At 40.1% G+C, this 20,503-nt stretch overlaps 1 protein-coding gene across 5 annotated transcripts in view; it reads right to left on the bottom strand.

Moving 5' to 3' along the window:
• The window catches only part of HYCC1 (hyccin PI4KA lipid kinase complex subunit 1), a 54,982-nt gene that overhangs the window by 20,128 nt on the left and 14,351 nt on the right, over positions 1-20,503 (bottom strand). For 3 of the 5 annotated variants that reach the window (XM_054058630.1, XM_054058629.1, XM_054058633.1), the window contains 2 exons: positions 3,474-3,556; positions 2,449-2,550 (listed from right to left, as the gene is read on the bottom strand). In XM_054058630.1, coding sequence (XP_053914605.1) covers positions 2,449-2,550; positions 3,474-3,524 — 153 coding nt within the window. In that variant the 5' untranslated portion in view covers positions 3,525-3,556. Of the gene's footprint in view, positions 1-2,448; positions 2,551-3,473; positions 3,557-9,963; positions 10,463-12,188; positions 15,927-20,503 lie in introns of those variants that run through there. The other 2 variants (XM_054058631.1, XM_054058632.1) reach the window with 2 other exon arrangements.

Raw genomic sequence — 20,503 nt, 5'->3', positions numbered from 1 at the left:
ATCCTTCTAGAAAACTTCACCAGTACAAGTGTTTTCCATCTTCAGCTTACATATTTCACACCATTTGCATGCATCCTTTAATGAAGTATCTGTTCAGAATGATGTGATTGAACTTTAAAAGGCACATAAATAGCTGTGACAGGTATTCACGTTCACATCGTTATCTCAGATGAGACAGCTTTATATCAGCACATTTAAATGCATAATCATTACAAAAACAGATTTTCTTCCTCAAAATGCCACCACACACTAAAACCTAATATCAAAATGCATTAATGACTGTTGCTGTTTCAAGATACTGTTTTACACTAAAACAGTTCTAAAAAGATGTCTAGAATGAAAAAATTTTGATGCTGGAACATAAGAATGTCCAAGCAATTTCATCCCTCTTCCTTTTAAGCTGTATCCAAATGTGTTAAGACACTGCAAACACTTTCTATTTCCTAATGCAAATGCCTGCACAGCTACTACCTAAATAGATAGCAATAGTACTTAAGGCAGAAAGCAAAAAATCTGAAAATTGTGACAAAACAAACCTCAATTTTTACTTTTTTTCTTTTACTATTAGACTCCTGAGTCAATTAAAAATGCTTTAAATCTTCACATCTACTGAAGACTCTTGTATTGAATGCCATTTTTCACCTATCAGTGGCCCAAGAACCTCAAAAGTAACAGAGTCTTTACTAACAAAGCTACTTTGAATCGGACATTTCTTTGCTGTAGCAAACACATAGCTCACTTATCTCACAAATGGATTATTAAATTTTTGGAAAAGCAAATCAAAAAAACACCATATGAAAAGCAAACACGAACCATCAGGAGAATGCAGTCACAAACGCAAATACACATGGTTACTTTTCAAATACTTAAGAAAAAGAACACACACACACACCACAAAATGAGATTAATTTTAAAGTACAGGTAATTGTGCTAGAAGTAAATACATTCAAAAGGTATACAGATGTGGCTGTTGGTCTGCTTTTAATGTCAGCAGTATTTGCAGTGTTCATGCATCAATCCTTCCCCTTCACATTACACACAAGATAAGAAAGAACAGCACATATGCTGCACTGTAAAGCAAGTTATCATTACACAATGCAGCTAAAAGAGCTCAAATAACAGTTGGAAGAATTTACTTATCTTTTAAACTGCTAGTTTCTAAGTATTTTCACAATGTGGAAAGCTCCAAGTAGCCCTTTCCACAAAGTGCCAGGTACTTGGAGAACAGTCCAAATAAAGATCTCAGGAATGTTCTCCCAAGGCAGCACAAGACTCAGTGTCAGCACTAGCTTTTCATTTCAATTCCAAGTCTCATCAACAGGGAAATCTTCAATACCTTGCCTTCAGTATTATCCTCAAAATTACCCTTTTGAGCAGAATTTGCAGTGCCTAGACCACATTGCTACTAAGGTCCCCGAGAAACCTAGCAATAGCCAGAAGTAGTGAGAAATCGATGAATATATTAAAGTATCAATTTGGCTATCAGCAAGGAGACTCATCAGCTTAATTTACAAGTTGATATGCATTTGGTAAAACAGACACGCTTGACTCAGTCATTGGAATGACTCAGACTGCCGTCCTGAGCAGCAAAGTAAAATTCTGTTTTTTCTTTGCTGGAGAACTTGTGAATTTCTCTACCAGCATTCTGTCTAAAAATGTATATACTGGAAGCATTTTATCCTCTGACCACTACCAGTACCATCTCAAACTTTGGAAAGGTTCCTTACGCTGGGTCTTTTCAGAGGAATTAAGGACTTGGTGTAATTTTAAAAGAATACGCAAAGGTTTGCTGGCTGGTAGAAAGAGAGACAATACAGTTAACAAGACACAACTAAAACCAGCTCAGTTTGTTCTGAACTCAACTGGACACTTTCAAACAAGCACAATCACAGGGTATGGAATCATTCCTTGCACGGGTACAGAGCAAACCAGCCCCCTTCTCCCTGTTTTATTTTATTGTTTTTTGCCATCATGTCAGCAAGAGCAAGTCCACTGTATAAATCTGTATATTTATATTGTATACATTTAAAACAATAAAAAAACTCTAAAGCCCAAGCAATAACTTAAAAGGATTGCAAATCTATCCAACATTGTTCTCACAAGCTTCTGAGAGCTATAGATTCATATTCAAGTCATACTGAGTAACAGAGAGAATTCTGTCAGTCTCAAAGACCTTTTCAACTCCTCAATGTATTTCTTGATTCTGTAGCCAAGTCCTGAAGCCCATGAGTATGATCTACAAGCTTAGCCACGATCAGTAAGTTACAAAACTTATCAATTTGTTTCCATGGTAGTATGTCTTTGCTAAGAACAAACATATTGATACAGACTCTTCATGTAGTTCTGTGGTTCATGTAGTTATAGAACACAATTAATTGCATACAAGGTCTTATTTTATTCTGCAAATGTTATGTCAGACATTTTGTGTGAGAGATCCAATATACTCACTTCACTCTGTGGCTCCTGAATTACTTTGTAAAGAGATGAAATCAGAGCACTCTTGTCTTTCAAGTTTGTAGCATAGCTGGATATGGATGCTTCTGGCAGTGTCTGAAATAAAAATATTATAACTACCAGAAAAAGCAACATTTATCAGTAAAATATAACAGCCATTTCAACAAGAATTTTCCATCATAAGTTACCAATTATCAGTTTACTGTAAACTAAAAATTGTTTCACAAAGAAATTACTGCAGAAATCACCATTTTTTCAGGACAATAAAATTGCTGGAAGACAAACTGTATTTTATGATTTTGCAGTCAATTTCACACAGAAGGTAAAGACAGTGGATGGGAAGTAGATAAAAAGAGTTTCACAGTTGTGAAACTCAATGAAATATGACTGTGAAGTCTCACTGTGAAACTTCAGTACTATGAAGCTTAGCAGTTTGCAGATCCATACTTTGAAGAGTTTTCTCAAGACTGACTGTACACAGGCAATGAACATTATTACAGCTTGTAACATTAGTCTGAAAGAACACAAATTCCAATTGACATGAACAGCTCTTCTCTGACACTAAACAGATTTTCTGCCAGTACTTGAGAGGGTAAAAACCTAATTTTTCTTAACAACCCTTCGGAAGTTATACATTTAAACTAGCTATTCATAGCTTTCACAGTGCTTCTTATCTGCAGTCCTTCAAAGGAGATCACACTTCATTATAAACATAAGAAAACACATTCCCAGTGTATTTAAGTAGACCAGAAGCAAAAACTATAGTCAAGTCTAGTCCGTACTTAAACCAACAAGGCCATTCATCTGTGGTATACATTTTCATTGCTCTGCATCAGAAAGTACGTAATGCCAAAGACAACAAGAAAAAAAAAAAACCTCTCGAGACATTTGTATGTCAAATTATTTCAGCAAAATCCAAGGTTACCATTTTTCTTAATTTCTACAGCAATCAAGCACTTTTGCATACCGCTCCAGCAGCAATTCAAATCCTACTGGCTAAATGTCTGACCGTGTATTACCTTGAACTCTGATAACCACTCCTCCACAATGCCAGTATCCACAGCTAACATCTTCCAACATCCGTTCCAATCTGTTCTTCAGCCTGAAAGAATAAGCAAGCACAGTCTGTGAAAACTATGTAGTCATTGCATTAAGCAGATGATGACAATTAAGACCCTGGGAATATTTAAAGACTCTTACCATGCTTTTACTTGTTAACATTTCACATGCTGACACTACTTTGAACTTTTATTCTACCTCACTCATACAAGCTGCTGGAAGCATTAAGCATGGGAGTCTTCATGTATAGCAGTTTAATAAATTCCAAATATGTATTGCGTGGGAAGCTCAATAAGTCAAAGATTTGCAGAAATGGCATTTTGAAAACAGAAGATATTACCTTCTCAATTTCAATTTCTTTTTCAGCTTACAGAACTTGAGAGAAAACTGAGAAGACTAGGTTTTCCTTGTCAACTGTTATTCCCAACTTGTGAAAGGTCACTGAAATAAAGACTGATGGAAAACCTTTCAATCATGTCCCACCATGGCAAGTGCAAGACAATAAGCCTACTGCCCTGCATATAGCCTGAGGTGGACTCCCCTGCCCAACACCCTGCATAAAATCAGACAGAGTAAGATCGACAGAGTAAGATCGTCAGACTACTAAGACTTGAACACAAGAGATACAGAGTAGTTTTTTAAATTAGTTTCTGATTTTCCATAGTTCTACAGCTCCATGACTGAATGGGGCAGAGGAGCTACTGATAGGAGATATGAAGAAGCCCAAGACACTCCCTGCCACCTTTGCTCCTGTTACTATCAGTGAGAGCAGTCCTTGGGAATCTCAGGCGTCGAGAGCAGAAAATTGTCTCAGCTGCCAGGCTCAAAGGGCCGTGACCAGTGGCACAAAGCCCAGCTGGTGTGCACCAAGGGTCAACAGCCAGGCCAGCACAGTTTAACATCTTCATTAATGAAGATGGGTGATGGGACAGAGCTCACCTTCAGCGCTGTTTGCAGGTAACAAAACCAGGACGAAAGGTCAATACCCCAGAGGGACGCTGCCATTCACAGGAAGTCAACAGGCAGGAGAAATGAGACCACACACATATCTCACCAAGTTTAAAGGGGATTGCCAAGTCTTGCCTCTGGGGACAAACCACCCCAGGCACCAGCACCCACAGCAGCCAGACAGCTGGAAGGCAGCTTTGCAGAAAAAGCCCTGGAGACCTTCATGAACAAGGGGAACATGAGCTAGCCACATGTGCCCATGAGGCAAACACTGTCAACAGCCCCCAGATCACCAGCAGGTCAAAAGAGGTGATCCTTCTCTGTGCTCAGCCCTGGTGAGACATACTGGGAGCCCTGTGCTCCCCAGCACAACAGACACATGGGCTTACTGGAGAGCCACAAAGCTGATGGACATACTGGAGCCCCTCCCACACGAGGAGAGGCTGAGAGAGCTGGGACTGTTAAGACTGGAGAAGTCTCACGGTAATTTTATGAATGTAGACAATTACTTGAGGAGAGGAAGTAAAAAAAGACACAGCAAGGCACCTTTCATTCCTGCGAAGGTGGACAAAGGCTTTTGCAATGTCTCATAGTTGAAAATAGTAACCATTCCCTATTGACCCCCAGCAATAACACAAAAGCCTGTGCTAATATGGACTGTTCCAAACAAGAAACCCACAATTTAGAAGTGTCCAGAGCAGTCCCAGATACTCCCGTCCAAAGTTGATGCCACATTTATCAAAGACAGGCATCTTTTCCACCTATTCTTACCAATTCATCAAGCATTATTTACAGATTAGAGGCTTCCAGACACAGAGCACCGGATTCATTCGAATAGTAAAAACAATAAGAGCATCCTTGGCTGGCGTCATATATTGAACTAAGAACAATACTCCAAATTTTCATGACTGTGTCTTTGAACACTAGCCTTTTTTTTTTTTTTTTGCCAAAAGCATGAACTTCTAAAATCTGTAAAAAGCTGAACTAAATGAAACAAGACAAAGTTTTTGCTGATCAGGTCATTGATTTTTTAAATAGCAGAGACATTCCATTGAGCTAAGGCTGCTGAGATGCACAGAAGATAGACTATCCTCATTTTACTTTCACACATTAAAAATGCATATACCCTGCATCCACAGCAATACACGAGTGTCACAAATAAGAAAATTAATTTTATAATTATTTTCTGTGAAGACAAATATTATCTATTAAACTGATCTCTCCCTAAGTGGAAAAAAGCCTCAATCCCGCACATCAGGTGTGTGTGATCTATTAAAACAGGCAGACAACCTACTGTTTTGCTGACAATGCCACATTTTGCGCTAGTTAAATAATAGATCAAGTTGGACTGCAACAATATATGGACAGAGTCAGCAAATCCAAGATTGTTCTAAACGAAGGATTAACAAATTTCGGTTAACAATACATTTTTTTCTGAAGCACATAGAAACTTTACAAAAAGTAACTCTGCAATAGAATTTTAACACAAAGTGGGCTAAGATAAGGCATAATTTATAGCATCTGTTAACTTTTGACAGAAAAAAATCCCAAAAGGATTAAAAAAGCAGGCCTTAAATTACAGCTCCATTTGAGTGGATTCAGCCGCAAGATATATGCCCCTGTAAGCATTAGATGCCCCAGTTACTATGGAATTTAAGCAACATAAAGTGGATAAAGTAAATACATGCTACTTTGGGAATGTACTTTATAAATACCAAAACTGTAATGAAATTTCAAACAATACAGCAAGCACTACACAGCATTTCCCAAAAAACGTCTTGGATTAAGGTACACCAGCAAGTCAATGATCTGAATGGAATTTTCCTTGTTTTCTTCCTCTTAAGTCCTTGCAAAGATGAGTGGAATTTGACACCTTCATTGACAATAAATTGCTTTCCTCCCCACAAATCAAACAATACTCTGACTAAAACTGACAAGCAGCTTCCAATGTCCCCGTGCTCCTCATCCCATGAGATCAAGAGGCAGTCATTTGGATGTCCTGGTGAAGACAGTATGCAGGGAAGAGGAAGAAGTATCAAAGATTCAAACAATATCACAAAATTATTTGTGGAGGGTCTCGGTAACCATTAGATTGTCGCATGCCTGTTGCGCTTTTATTAGATGCAGAGGTATTCTTAGCTTATATCATACATGAAGTAAAGCAACTTTAGGCAACACTCCTTCCTTGCAGGCCTTATCACATTACCTCATGTTTGCCACATGATGAAAGCACGCATAGCTACTGCAACCCAGCTAACACATGGAACATTTAACTGCATGTTTATAACTTTCAAGTTAAAAGAACTTTGGAATATTTTCCACAAGACTCTCAACATGGATTAGCAGCAAGAAACAGGACTTATACTAAACAATAATTAACAAACCAGCTTTCCTAACAGAACATCTATTTAAAGTAAGCATACATAAAGCCACACAGCCCTTACTGATCTCTAACACTAGAACCCTACAACATGCGCAACTTGAGCTCTAATATCAACAACAGGAAAATAAGTCTAATCTACATTCCACTCAAAGTCTGCAATCCGTTTTGACATAGCTTGAGGTAAGACTGTCTCTGGATCCGTTCCCAAGTAATAAGCAGCCTCTAAAAACCGTAAATTGATCTTGCTCTATTCTAATACTATAATAAAACTCTCATTACATATGAGATATCGTTTTTTTCTTTTTTTCAAGATGAGTAGTACAACTGGAATTAGATATCAAGCAAGTTTATCTGACCAAGGCAAGTCTTGTCTGGAAGAGAGTTCTACAAAGTCTCTACAAAGACCATTCTTTTTTTCCATTACAGTACAAATATAATAGGAACTTACTCATTTTAATAGAGGAGTGTGAAAAAGCTCCTATGCACCAAGCTGGTGGAGGGCAAGGCAGGGTGAATTGAGATGTATTCTCTGGCAAACTTACTAATGGATCCACCTAAGTAAAATGCTTCAGTTTTTCATACCTATCACTCAAGACTTCTCAAATACAATAATATCAAATCATAGCCTTGAATGAAATCACAGGCAACACATACATAAGTTGTCCTTTCAAAAGGAATTCTCACAATAGGTGGCTCTCCTATTCTTAAATGCTACCAAGCCTTTTAGAATTCATCCACAGAATGCACGCGTGTAAATAAAATCTGGATCAAGTACAAGGAAGCTGGACTTGGATCAAGAATGAACTCTTGAGTTCTGCAAAACTGACCTCTGGAACCACAGTATTAGGCATTTGCTAGTAGAAGTCACAGAGCTGGAAAAAACAAAATCAAGAGCCAAAAACTGCTCAAGTCCCGTCCTCTGGGAATTGCTGGAAGAGGAGGGAAAGCATATACTGCATCCTTACCTAATCTGAAAAATATCTGCTTGGAAGCTTGTATTATTTGCTAGGAAAAATGTTTTAGCCCAAGGGAAACACGGAGCAGAAAGTTAAGAGTCTTATGAACCACCAGCCAAATTTGGCAACTCATCCCAGAGAAGGAACAAAGTAAACATGTAAACTTTCTGTCAGGATGTACCAGACCCATAAGAGATCGAGTCCCTGGCACACAACGATCTTGTATTCTATAGTAGTTTGTATACAACAGTAGGCAAGGGCCAATTCAGACTCAACTTTTCTTACCCTTTTAAGTGGTACAAGTAGTATTAAAAACTTTATCATCTAAAGCATACCTCAAGTCACTTAAGGCCTACAGTTTACACTTAAAATTCATGTTGTTGGACCTTTTGTCTTTCAACTTGTTTCCAAAACAAGGACACAACCCTTCAGAAGCCTCAGAACAGGAAAAAAGTGCTCAGACCAGTGTATTCTTGAATAGATAGCCAAAGAAGATAATGTATTTTCCTGATGCTAACACACAACTCATTCTAGTGATCTGTTCATTTACTATACAATTTTGAATATTGTTAAGCTATGCTGTTGAAGCAGATACTTGTAGGTGCAGTAATGGGTAGCAAATCATTCAAAGTCTCTCAACAAACAGAACTGCTGCTACTGTGGACTCAAAAACCACCTTGGTAAGTCTCAGAAACCACAAAGGCCAGATCTGACTTCTTGACATTTTTCAAGCTTGCAGAAAGAAACAAAAGCCCCATTGTGCTAAACCTGAAACAGTCACATGCTCTATTCAAATAGATAATGCAAGCAGTGCTCAGAGACTTCGTATCAAATATTCTCTGATAACTGCTATCTTCAGTGTAAAATCAGGCAACATCAACAAGGCAGCTACGGCGCACCAAGCATCACTGACTCAAGCTCAAGCAAATTCCTAAAATGACAAGAGATCGCTGTTCAGTGTCTTCTAACAGGAGAACTAACAAGCATTATGTGAAACTATAGGTGACAGGATCAAAACAAACAGAACGAGTTAGCAAAACCAATGTGAAGGAAGTAGGTGTTTCAATCTCAAGCCCAAGTACAAGAACTTTACATAAAAGCACAGAAAAAAAAAGAAGCCTGGACACATTCATGGAAGAATCTATCCACAGACACTAAATATATAAGCACTTCTTCCAGTTCAGGAAGTTGAAGTCAGGAGTTGCTCCCCGAGAACACTCTTCCAGATTCCCCTATCAGTTCATTTCCAAGCCTCTATTAACAGCCACTGTCAGACACAAGGTTTCTAAACCAGTCACCACTGCAGTTTTCTTCACAATATGGTAGTAAAACTACACAAAGATAACTGTTTTGAACATGTTTGTTCCCAGTGGTTCGAAAGGTTAATGAACCTTAGGAACTGAAACTGCCATCAATTTGAATGTCATATTGCCAACGCTGTTTTTCAGTTTTGCTGCACGTCTCCTCTCCTGTCAGTGCTAGAAGCAACCACCTTATTTGCAGCTTACACTTTAGATGGCAATGTGGAACACCAGCCTTGAAGAGTCAGGGGTCGATGGACTTTTCATATAGAGTTAAATAAAATTTTCTGATCTTGTGAATATTTGCTTCTTCAACAGTTTACACTTGGAAAACAAAGTGATAGGTATTTGCCCACATAGAAAAGCCCTCCTGAATTATACCCATTACAACTTTTTTAAATCATAGAGCTAATTTTACTCAGCCACAGAGGACAGACCTCAATTCAGTTTTGATGACCCCAAATAAGGAAAAAAAAATAGTTACTCTAAAGAAAAAAGTGTACATTAACTAGATTGTACGGAAACTATAAATAACCATCTTAAACACAGTTGTTTCTTTTGCAAAGGATCCAGCAAGATAGAATACCAACGCTTTGCAGCCCAGAAACCTACACACAAATACTTGGCACATTAGGCTATAACTCAGCCTTCTATAACGTTCCAATTCTCTCAATAGGAAAATAAAAAACAATAAACCACCCATAGTTGAAATCATAAGACCATCTACAATGCTGACAAACAGTCATAAGGGAATAAACACAAAACATTCATGATGAAGCTTTCTAAAAAGTCTTGAGCAGATGGTAGGATCCCTCTAAGCATAGGCTTTTGAAGATTTTAATCCTGATCATTGACTCCTGGCAATTATATTTGCGCAACTTCCGATCGGCAAACAACAATTACAAACCACCTTTGTACACAACTAACCTCGCCCTTAACCGGCAAGGAGATAACTCTTTTAAGACATCCAGATGACTCACGCCGGTTAAACAACTCACTAAGATATGGGTTTACACATTGATATATTCACTTGAATTTATCCAAGCCATGGTAAGTCAGATTTACATTGTTAAAGCAATACAAAAGCAGCCCTAGCAGCACAATGCCAAACAGAAGTAAGATGAAGTAACTTCCACAGCTTGAGTTTCTTTTTTAATCCACTTTACTATTTCTTCCTTGCTGCTGTCTGCACAAAACCACACTGTAAGTACAACTGCCATACTCTTAACCACAGAGTTAGTTAAAACTACCTGTAAGCCAACTTATTTTGGTTACATTCCATTCTCCAGCTTACAGAAGCCTTACTCTCTTTCAAGCTACTTCATTTGCAGTGCGTCCTCAAGTGGTGCCTTTTCTATCATCTGTAACATACCAACAGCTACATTCATTATAAGGAGATAAAGTAAGAGCTATTACTTTCAAAATTGTTTTTCTTAGGAGCCAGAATATATTTGCTTCCTCTTTTGTTTTACTCCATGCACACAATATTGTTTACACCTTATTAAATCCTTAAGAATGAACAGATATAAACAGCCTAGTCTTAGATAAAATAAAAAACATGTAGTTGAAAAATCTTGCCTTAAAGTATGTTCTTACTTATTCTCGATTAATACAGTTATGTTTAACAGACACAAAAAAAAGTCAAGGTTTAACTATATGCATTATAAGGAAAGAGAATTTAAATTAAAGTAACATTAAAGGGAGCACAACCACAAGCTTAACCAAACATAACTGAAACAACAAAAATGACATGTGTAAGTGGGAACAATGTGCTAATACTACACAGAATCACAGAATCACAGAATCACAAGGTTGGAAAGGACCCATTGGATCATCGAGTCCAACCATTCCTAACACTCCCTAAACCATGTCCCTAAGCACTTCATCCACCCGTTCCTTAAACACCTCCAGGGAAGGCGACTCGACCACCTCCCTGGGCAGCCTGTTCCAGTACCCAATGACTCTTACTGTGAAGAATTTTTTTCTGATATCCAACCTGAACCTCCCCTGACGGAGCTTCAGGCCATTCCCTCTTGTCCTGTCCCCTGTCACTTGGGAGAAGAGGCCAGCTCCCTCCTCTCCACAACCTCCTTTCAGGTAGTTGTAGAGAGTAATAAGGTCTCCCCTCAGCCTCCTCTTCTCCAGGCTAAACAACCCCAGCTCTCTCAGCCGCTCCTCATAAGACTTGTTCTCCAGCCCCTTCACCAGCTTTGTTGCTCTTCTCTGGACACGCTCCAGAGCCTCAACATCCTTCTTGTGGTGAGGAGCCCAGAACTGAACACAGTACTCAAGGTGCGGTCTCACCAGTGCTGAGTACAGAGGGAGAATAACCTCCCTGGACCTGCTGGTGACCCCATTTCTGATACAAGCCAAGATGCCGTTGGCCTTCTTGGCCACCTGGGCACACTGCTGGCTCATGTTCAGTCGGCTGTCAACCAGCACCCCCAGGTCCTTCTCTTCCGTGCAGCTCTCCAGCCATTCTTCCCCCAGTCTGTAGCGCTGCATAGGGTTGTTGTGCCCCAAGTGCAGGACCCGGCATTTGGCCTTGTTAAACCTCATCCCATTGGTCTCGGCCCAGCAGTCCAGCCTGTTCAGATCCCTTTGCAGAGCCTCCCTACCCTCCAGCAGGTCGACACTTCCTCCCAGCTTAGTGTCATCTGCAAACTTGCTAAGGGTGCACTCAATGCCTTCATCCAGGTCATTGATAAAGACATTGAACAGGGCTGGACCCAGTACTGAACCCTGAGGAACTCCACTTGTGACTGGCCTCCAGCTGGAGTTAACTCCATTGACCACCACTCTCTGGGCCCGGCCATCCAACCAGTTTTCAACCCAGGAGAGTGTGCGCCTGTCCAGGCCAGAGGCTGACAGTTTCTGCAGCAGAATGCTGTGAGAAACTGTGTCAAAGGCTTTACTGAAGTCCAAGAAGACTACATCCACAGCCTTTCCCCCATCCAGTAGTCGAGTGATTTTGTCATAGAAGGTGATCAGGTTAGTTTGGCAAGATCTGCCTTTTGTAAACCCATGTTGACTGGGCCTGATCACCCGGTTGTCTTGCATGTGCTTCATGATAGCACTCAAGATTACCTGTTCCATGACTTTCCCTGGCACTGAGGTGAGACTGACAGGCCTGTAGTTCCCCGGATCCTCTCTGCAACCCTTCTTGTATATGGGCACAACATCAGCCAGCCTCCAGTCTAGTGGAACTTCCCCAGCCAGCCAGGACCTCTGGAAGATGATGGATAGGGGTTTGGAAAGGACATCCGCCAGTTCCTTCAATACTCTTGGGTGGATCCCATCCGGCCCCACAGACTTGTGGGCGTCTAGCTGGGCAAGCAAGTCTCTAACCGCCTCCTCTTGGATCACGGGAGCCTCAATCTGCCCCTCTAACTCTTGGATTTGTAAACAGAAGGAACAACTTCCTTTGCTATTAAAGACTGAGGCGAAGAAGGCATTAAGTACCTCAGCCTTGTCCTTATCCCCTGTCACTGTTATTCCTTCTGCATCCACTAGAGACTGGATATTCTGCCTCGTCCTCCTTTTCCTGTTAATGTACTTGTAGAAAGACTTTATGTTGTCTTTCACAGACTTAGCGAGTTTTAATTCTAGTTGGGCCTTGGCCCTCCTGATTTTTTCCCTGCACGATCTCACTTTGTCCCTGTAGTCCACCCAAGATGCCTGTCCTTTCCTCCAGAGCACATAGAGCTTCTTCTTCTTATTGACGCATCTTGAGATCTCCCTGCTCCACCAAGCTGGCTTTTCCCCCCGCCGGCTCCTTTTCCGGAACACAGGGATGGCCTGCTCTTGAGCTGCTAGGATTTCATTTTTCAAGAGCGCCCAACCCTCATGGGCTCCCTTGCCCTGAAGGACTGTTTCCCACGGGACTTTGCTAATCAACCTTCTGAACAGGCCAAAGTCTGCCCTCTGGAAGTTTAATGTGACTGTTTTGCTAACCCCCTTCTTAATCCCACCTAGAACTGAAAACCCTATCATCTCATGATCACTTAATCCCAGGCGTCCTCCAACCGTCAAATCCCCAACAAGACCTTCTCTATTCACAAACAGCAGGTCTAGGAAGGCACCCTCCCTTGTTGGTTCGCTAACCAGTTGTGCAAGGAAGTTGTCTTCGATGCACTCCAGGAACCTCCTAGACTGTTTCCTTTCTGCTGTATTGTACTCCCAGCAGACATCCGGAAAGTTAAAGTCTCCCACAAGGACAAGAGGCAGAGATTTAGAGACTGTCCCCAGCTGTTTATAGAAGAGTTCATCAGCAGCTTCTTCTTGGCTGGGTGGTCTGTAACAGACTCCTATCACAAAGTCCCCTTTCTTTTGGGCTCCTCTGATTTTAACCCATAGGCACTCGATCCTGTCCTCACCGTAATCCAGTTCAAGAGTATCAAAGCACTCTTTGACATAGAGGGCTACCCCGCCTCCTTTCCTACCCTCCCTGTCCCGCCTGAAGAGTTTATATCCCAACATAGCTGTAGTCCAGTTATGTGAGTCATCCCACCACGTTTCTGTGATGGCAATGACATCATAGTCACCTTGCCCTACAACAGCTTCCAGCTCATCCTTCTTATTGCCCATGCTGCGTGCATTGGTGTAAATGCACTTCAGCTGGGCTGATGAACCTTCAGCCCTCGTAAAGGGAAGAGAGTTTATTCTCGATTGACTGGTCCTTGGAATAACTAATTCCACAGACCCAGTTTCATCCTTACTGTCCCCACTTGTACTCGCCCTCACTTGCCCTGTTGTGGTGTACTGGTGGTCCTCTCCAGCATTAGTACAGAAGTACAGATTAGTACAGAAGTGACCTAATCCACACAGTTTTTTCAGTTTTTGCTTTAGCCACACAATCCCACAATATTAAAATAGAAGTATCTTCTCTATGCCATGATAAGAACAAACTAGAAAACTTTAGAAGTTTCATCTGTTTTCTGTGTATCAGCACTCCTGTAACTTGTGTCAAGAACATCTATGAGCAGGCGATAGCACAGTACACGAGGAATGCTCAGAAAGCTGTACTGCAGAAGTCATCCACTTAAAAATATTCTCTCCAGAATCCCAAGCAAACCTACTCATCTCATGCATCCTAGTTTCCCAAAGGACACAACATCCCTATGAAGTCAGGAAGTTTCCCTGAAACCCAAAGACAGCTTAATTTTCAAAGAGGGAAATAGAATAAACTGTGCAGAGAGAATAATTATGTTGCAGCTCTCGTTTCAGCATGGCATACAACTCTTGAACCAAGTAATAGTCTTTTCAAGGGCACAGAGCATTACATCGGTAGGACTCCTGTGGCATCTAGTTCCATGCCTCCTCAAACTCAAGTGCTACAGTAGCCTACCTTTACTAGTAGTCATTTATTTAATCTAGCTGTCTGTGAAGTCTGTTTGCTGCACACTGAATAAAAAACGCAAGTTTTCCTTTTTAAGCGAAAACTGCAAGTCATCTCAAGTTAGAGCTCCTTAAGAACTTTCAGCCACATATCAAAAGAAAGGTGTCAGGTAATTCAGCTTTTGGAAGGACTCGGTGTAAACCACGCATAAGGAGGTGCTGCACAATAGCTTGAGTATGACCTAAAAGCACTGCGGACAGTCGAGCAGAGGCTGTAGAGCAGATCTCTGAGCATCAACTGTTAAAGGCATGATCCCAGTGCCTTCTACAGTTACAACACACAGTTTCAGCTAGGGCAAACGGAGAAGCACTTATCTGACAAGTAGTTTAGCAGTGACTTATCAGAAGGAAAAAGACTCCGCTCCCAAAGCAGGGACAGAAGCTTAAGCAGGCTTTTTACCTTCTATTTTTAATACTTTTCACCTTCTACTTTTTAGTAGCAACATTCAGAATGCAACACATTTGGCCAAAACTTCCCAAATCCATTGGCTGAGAATGAGATTTCAGGAGATTCTGTCTATTTCAAACCCCATTCCAGGCATCTGCACCTCATTTAATTTGAAAGGCAGAGTAGCCTACCTGCAAACCAGACTGACTTTGGAAGATGCTACACAAGCCCCACAAGGAAGAAATTTCGTAGCAGCTCTTGGGACTTCATTTCAACTGAATTGTCCTTCTGCCTCCACAAAATGTGAGGAGTTCTACATACTAATAATTAGCTTGCAAAAGTTACAAATGCTTCAGAAGCAACTTATTTTTACTTGCCCCAAGTTGGTTGTTATGTTCTAAAAACATTTAAAATAGTATTAGTAGCATGAAAACAAGAATTCTGTCCACTTTGAAGTCATACCCTCCTTCACCAGGCAGTCACACATGTCCATTTCAGACTTCCCTCTACAACCTGGACTCGAGTCATGAATCTGTGAGCATTCATAAGATTTCATGTACCCACAACTATGAACTGTCCTTTAAAAGCATTTCCAATTTTAGCTGAGAAAGGCTACCACACTGCATTTGAAACAAGCACGAAACTATACTTTTGGCATAAATCCTGGGATAGGTCAATGTTCTGGATGTCCCAGAAACAGCAGAAAACAATTTAAGATTAAAAATAACAGAGCATGCATTCACTTTCTTTTCACGTTTCATGAGAACATGAAATGTCAACATGTTTTCTGCTCAAGACAGACCTGATTTCTAAGTGAGTTCTTTAAGATCTTCCCGTGCATTTATTTCTAGAATTACTTCTAGAATATGCAAGCGGTACTTCAATTTCTAGTTACAAACTCAGAGCCCTGGTTTAGAGCACAGACTATGTGATTTGGAGCCTGAAAAATATTTCTGCAACCTATCAACAAAGTAGTCAAATTTTTTTTCTAAAATAATCTGAAGTCTATGAACTCGGAACTTGATTTAGTGTATTCTGCTTACAAGTGGCAACTGAAAAGTCACTTGAATGGCAGATGGAATCATGCCAACACATGGAAACTGGTCATCGACTACACACATGTTTGGAACACAATAGACTCAAATGAACCATAGCTGAACAAGATCAATATACCTTTACAACCCTAGGAAGCAACATGTTTGTAAAAAAAAATCATAGAATGGTTTCAGATGGAAGGTACCTCAAAGGTCATTCAGTTCCAACTACCCTGCCATGGGCAAGGACACCTTCCACTGGATCAGGCTGCTCAGAGCCCCATTCAACCTGGTCTTGAATACCTGCAGGGGTTGGGCATCCATGACTTTTCCGGGTGACCTGTCCCAGTGCCTTGGTGCCCTCACAGTAAAAAGAATTCTTCCTAATATCTAATCTAAATCTACACTCTTACAGCTTAAAACCATTACCCCTTCTCCCATCACTGCATTCCCTGATAAAGAACCTCTCCACAGGTTTCCTATAGGCCCCCTTTAAGTACTGGAAGGTCGCTATAAGGTGTCCCTGGAGCCCTCTCTACTCCAGGCTGAACAACCACAACTCTCAGCCTGCAGACATAGCAGAGGTGCTCCAGCCCTCTGATCATGGCCCTCCTCTGAACTCACTCTAACAGATCCATGTCCTACCTGTGCTGAGGATTCCAGAACTGAGCACAGTACTACAGATGGAGTCTTTCGAGAGCAGAACAGAGGGGGAGAATCACCTCCCTCAACCTGCTGGTCACACTTCTTTTGATGCAGCCCAGGATTCAATTGTCCTTCTGGACTGCAAAAGAAGCTGTCATACCCACACAAAAGAGGAGCTGGAATGAACCAAGAGCAAAGCAAGTTATACCATGAGAGTAAAAGACAAATACAATCTCAGCAAATGGCCACTTTTCAAACAGCATGACATTTGGTGGGCGTGGGTTAATAACTGCACGACACAAAAAAGATCACACACCTGCCATTAAAATTCAAAAGACATATTTAAGGAATTTCTTGAAGGGTAAATGTGATACCTTCTGGATCCTGTTTCATCACTGACTTAACTTCCTACTCACACTTCTGGCAGTTCCTCTGTTTACTGTACAAGCAGAGGAAGCACCTTCTTTTTGGTGCTCCTTCTTCCTTTTCATGTCCATACACCCACATCCTACCGCTGCTACTCAATTTATACAGGACTTTTGCCAGACTGAAAAGCAGTTGTAAATGGTTAAGTTAGTCAGTCCTTGCCACTGTTTCACTGAATTGCTGCAACTTCATGAACACAGATGAACTGTCATTCATTTCTTTACCAGAACAGGACAAAACATTCAAGACATTTTAAATACTATTAAAATGGGAATTAATCAAAGACTTTCATTACTTTCTTAAGGAATTAATGAATTAATGCATGCTTTAGTATTCCAAGGAAGTGCACGGTTTAGATATCTTCTCCGATTATGTGAAGATTCAGGTGGAAAAACCTTACCAGTTTTCCCTGTACGGCTACAGCTTGCCCGTAACAATTTGTGTAAAATATCATTGCACAAATACAATTACATTCTAGTAATGACTCTTGTTAACCAGTGCAAATGCCCATGCTTCAGACACTCAAATTCTGTCATAAGACAAAAAGAATAATACTGAAAATATGTATGCTAAACAAAAGTTACTAAGGCAGAAAAAAAACCTAAAAGTAGCAGAGATTGCTAATCTACTCCATCTCTAACATGACTCAAAAGTGCTGGAAGAGGAGTTCTGCTATATTTACACACACAACTGAAAAATTCAACAAAACAACCATTTCTAGCTGAAACAACAGAATTCTGATACTTCAAGCAGTATAATCAAGTAGTCTGTAAAACAGATGTTCCCTTTGTTGTGTTTCACTAAGTAAAATAACAAATTTGATTGTCTGAAGCATAGTATCTCATCACACCACCACTGTGGATAAAATATCCCTCAGTTACAGTACTGACACAAAAAGCTGCTGAGAAAACAGGGCAGGGGGGAAAGAAACTTGCAATTTTTTCCTCAGTTTTACCATTAAATGTAAATCACATTCTCTCAAGACAGGCAGAAATTGGTAAATGCTATACCAGCACTGGCAAAGGTACAGAACGCAAGTGTAAGTGGACATGCAGAATTACTATCAAAAGCGTCTCACCTGCTCCTCTGGCTGCTGCAGTGGGAATTTAATTTAAAGCAAGAAAAAAAAAAATACAGGAGCCTATTAGTTTTGCAAGACCTGACATATGGGGTCAATATAATTGGGAGCATGAGAGATGTGAGCAGAAAACTACAACGCGTTAAGCCTAAACGCTGTAACTGAACAAAGGCTGTAGCATGTCTGCAGCAAGTGACATGAAGCAGGTAGGCATTTTGGCATGACCTAAAAAAAGGCAATAAGAAAGGTATTATTTTAACTGACTAGAGAGTAATTGGCCCTGCCAGAAGTGCTGCTAACCACAAACTGGAGAATACTCAGAATTTCACTAGCAAAATCCAGTGTAAAGTTACTGTAAGGAAAATAAAACTGCTGCTTTAGCACTAAATACCAAGAGCTAAGGAATCCCCTAATATCACACCTCCTCACACTTTCAAAAGAATTTCCCTTCATCAGCCTAACACAAAATACATGATGTTGCAGTCTGATTTGCAACTAACTCCAACTCTGGAAGAGTAACACCATTTCCTTCAGGCAGCAAACACTGAGAAGGAGCGTTACTGAGGAAAAAAGCTTTCACTTTTGTACTTGAAGATCCTATAGCCTGCTTCCTTAAACAGAGATGTCTACATTATAGGATTCTTTGAAAATACTCACTGTATCCTAATTTTGAGAGATGGTAGCTGGCTTTAAAAACCTGTTGAATGCAGTTTTTTAACATTTTTTAAGTCAACTTAATGCCTTTACACGTATTCCAGTCATTTCTTTTAATACAGTAAATACTGTAAGATTAAAAAGAAATTAAAATACAAAACAATTGGTTTTTTACATATGAGAAACAGATTAAAGTGCTTGAAAACAAACCACAACGATCCAGCAAGTCTTGCTCATTAACCAGACATTCATGAAGACCTTATATTATCCAGCACTAGCTTCCATATAACACTCAGACTGCTAGACAGCTTAATTATTGAGTATTAGATTTAATTTGCCATTGCATGCGTAAAGTGTAACAGGCTTCTTCTCCCCTTTCTAAAATAAAGGAATTGCAATAAAATTTAGTAATGGTACTGAATCATGGTGCTTAGTATTAACAAAAATATTAAAGCTGTACACACTATTCATCAGGTTGAAGCTAATGCCTTGCTGAAGCATAAATATTTATCCACTGCAAACAGCAGGAAACCTTAAGAGACAGCATGGCTTTACGCACTGAATTGAGTTAATTGGTACCCAGTACAGCTTCAGAGCTTACTATGCTATTTTTAATTAAAGGTTAGCTTCCAAATAGAAAAAAGTAACAAAATGTAAAGGATACCTTATCTAAGAAAGCCCTCTCTAGTAGCTATCAAAAGTTCCCAGAATATGCAGCTTCTGTCACTAAATTTAGAACAAGAGCTCTTATGCCAAGCAGAATGGAAAACAAATACTCAACGGTTTTGCATCAGCAATAGGTGTGTTTAACTACTGACGTAGTATTGCTTTTACCTAAATTTCTTTGTTATGCTTTGATTGCTACACAGCATTTCATATCATCGGGGGTTAGAGATGAAGAACACAAACACATCTGTTTTGAAGAGATAATTCATTTCCAGTCCTCCCCTCAATAACCACATGATTCTCCAGCAAAGCTGGTCATTTAAATTAAACTCAAGAAATGTCTGCACGCATGCACTCACTTTTCATGACATTGTCCATAAAGAAGAGTCATTATTAAGTATCTGTCCAAGTTCCACGTGGTTTATTGATTCCAGTTCTAATAAACAATGTTCCTGGTAACAACTATTTATTGAACCCACTTGTATTTAATTTGTACACCATTCAGAAGTTGCACTGAAGCCTTCTGTGAAGCCCTTAATTCATCACACAAACAAATATACACCAACCACCTCCCATTTCTGGCACTGCAATGACAAGGAAGGGCTGCATTCAAACAATTTCAGTACTCACTCAGGCTGTAAGTTACACTGCTTTCATTCACTACTTCTCCAGTTGTTACCAAAGCATCTAGGTTCACGTGGGGATGTGTCTAAGGAAATCGCTGTAAATAAGTCGTCCTCCCAGACTAAGCCGCCACTCTATTTTTATTCTGCTGCTCCTGAACTTGGTCCTAATTAGGAAAAAGGCTTCACAACAGTTTCCCCAGAAGTAGAAGAAAACACTTCATACCCTGTATTATTTTAGATGTGCTATAAATTGAAAACCATTATAGTTGCTGGATCTTTCAGATGGTGCTATTTTTTCTTAAATCTAATCCAGAAGTGTTTGAGTTTTCATGAAAACCAAGTTCCAGCACAAATTCTGATAGAAATCTGATGATTTACTACAAGAACAAACAAATGCAAAAGATTTTCAACCCTCAACCTCATGGAAAACTTCTAAAATATCACCATTTTTTCAAATAACCTCAAATATATTAAGTCTTGGTTATTTA

The sequence above is a fragment of the Cuculus canorus genome, chromosome 2 (genome assembly GCF_017976375.1).
Source record: "Cuculus canorus isolate bCucCan1 chromosome 2, bCucCan1.pri, whole genome shotgun sequence".
In the NCBI taxonomy this organism is placed as follows: Eukaryota; Metazoa; Chordata; class Aves; order Cuculiformes; family Cuculidae; genus Cuculus; species Cuculus canorus.
Note: the sequence above shows the minus strand (reverse complement) of the source record. Positions and strands in the feature narration are given on the sequence as shown.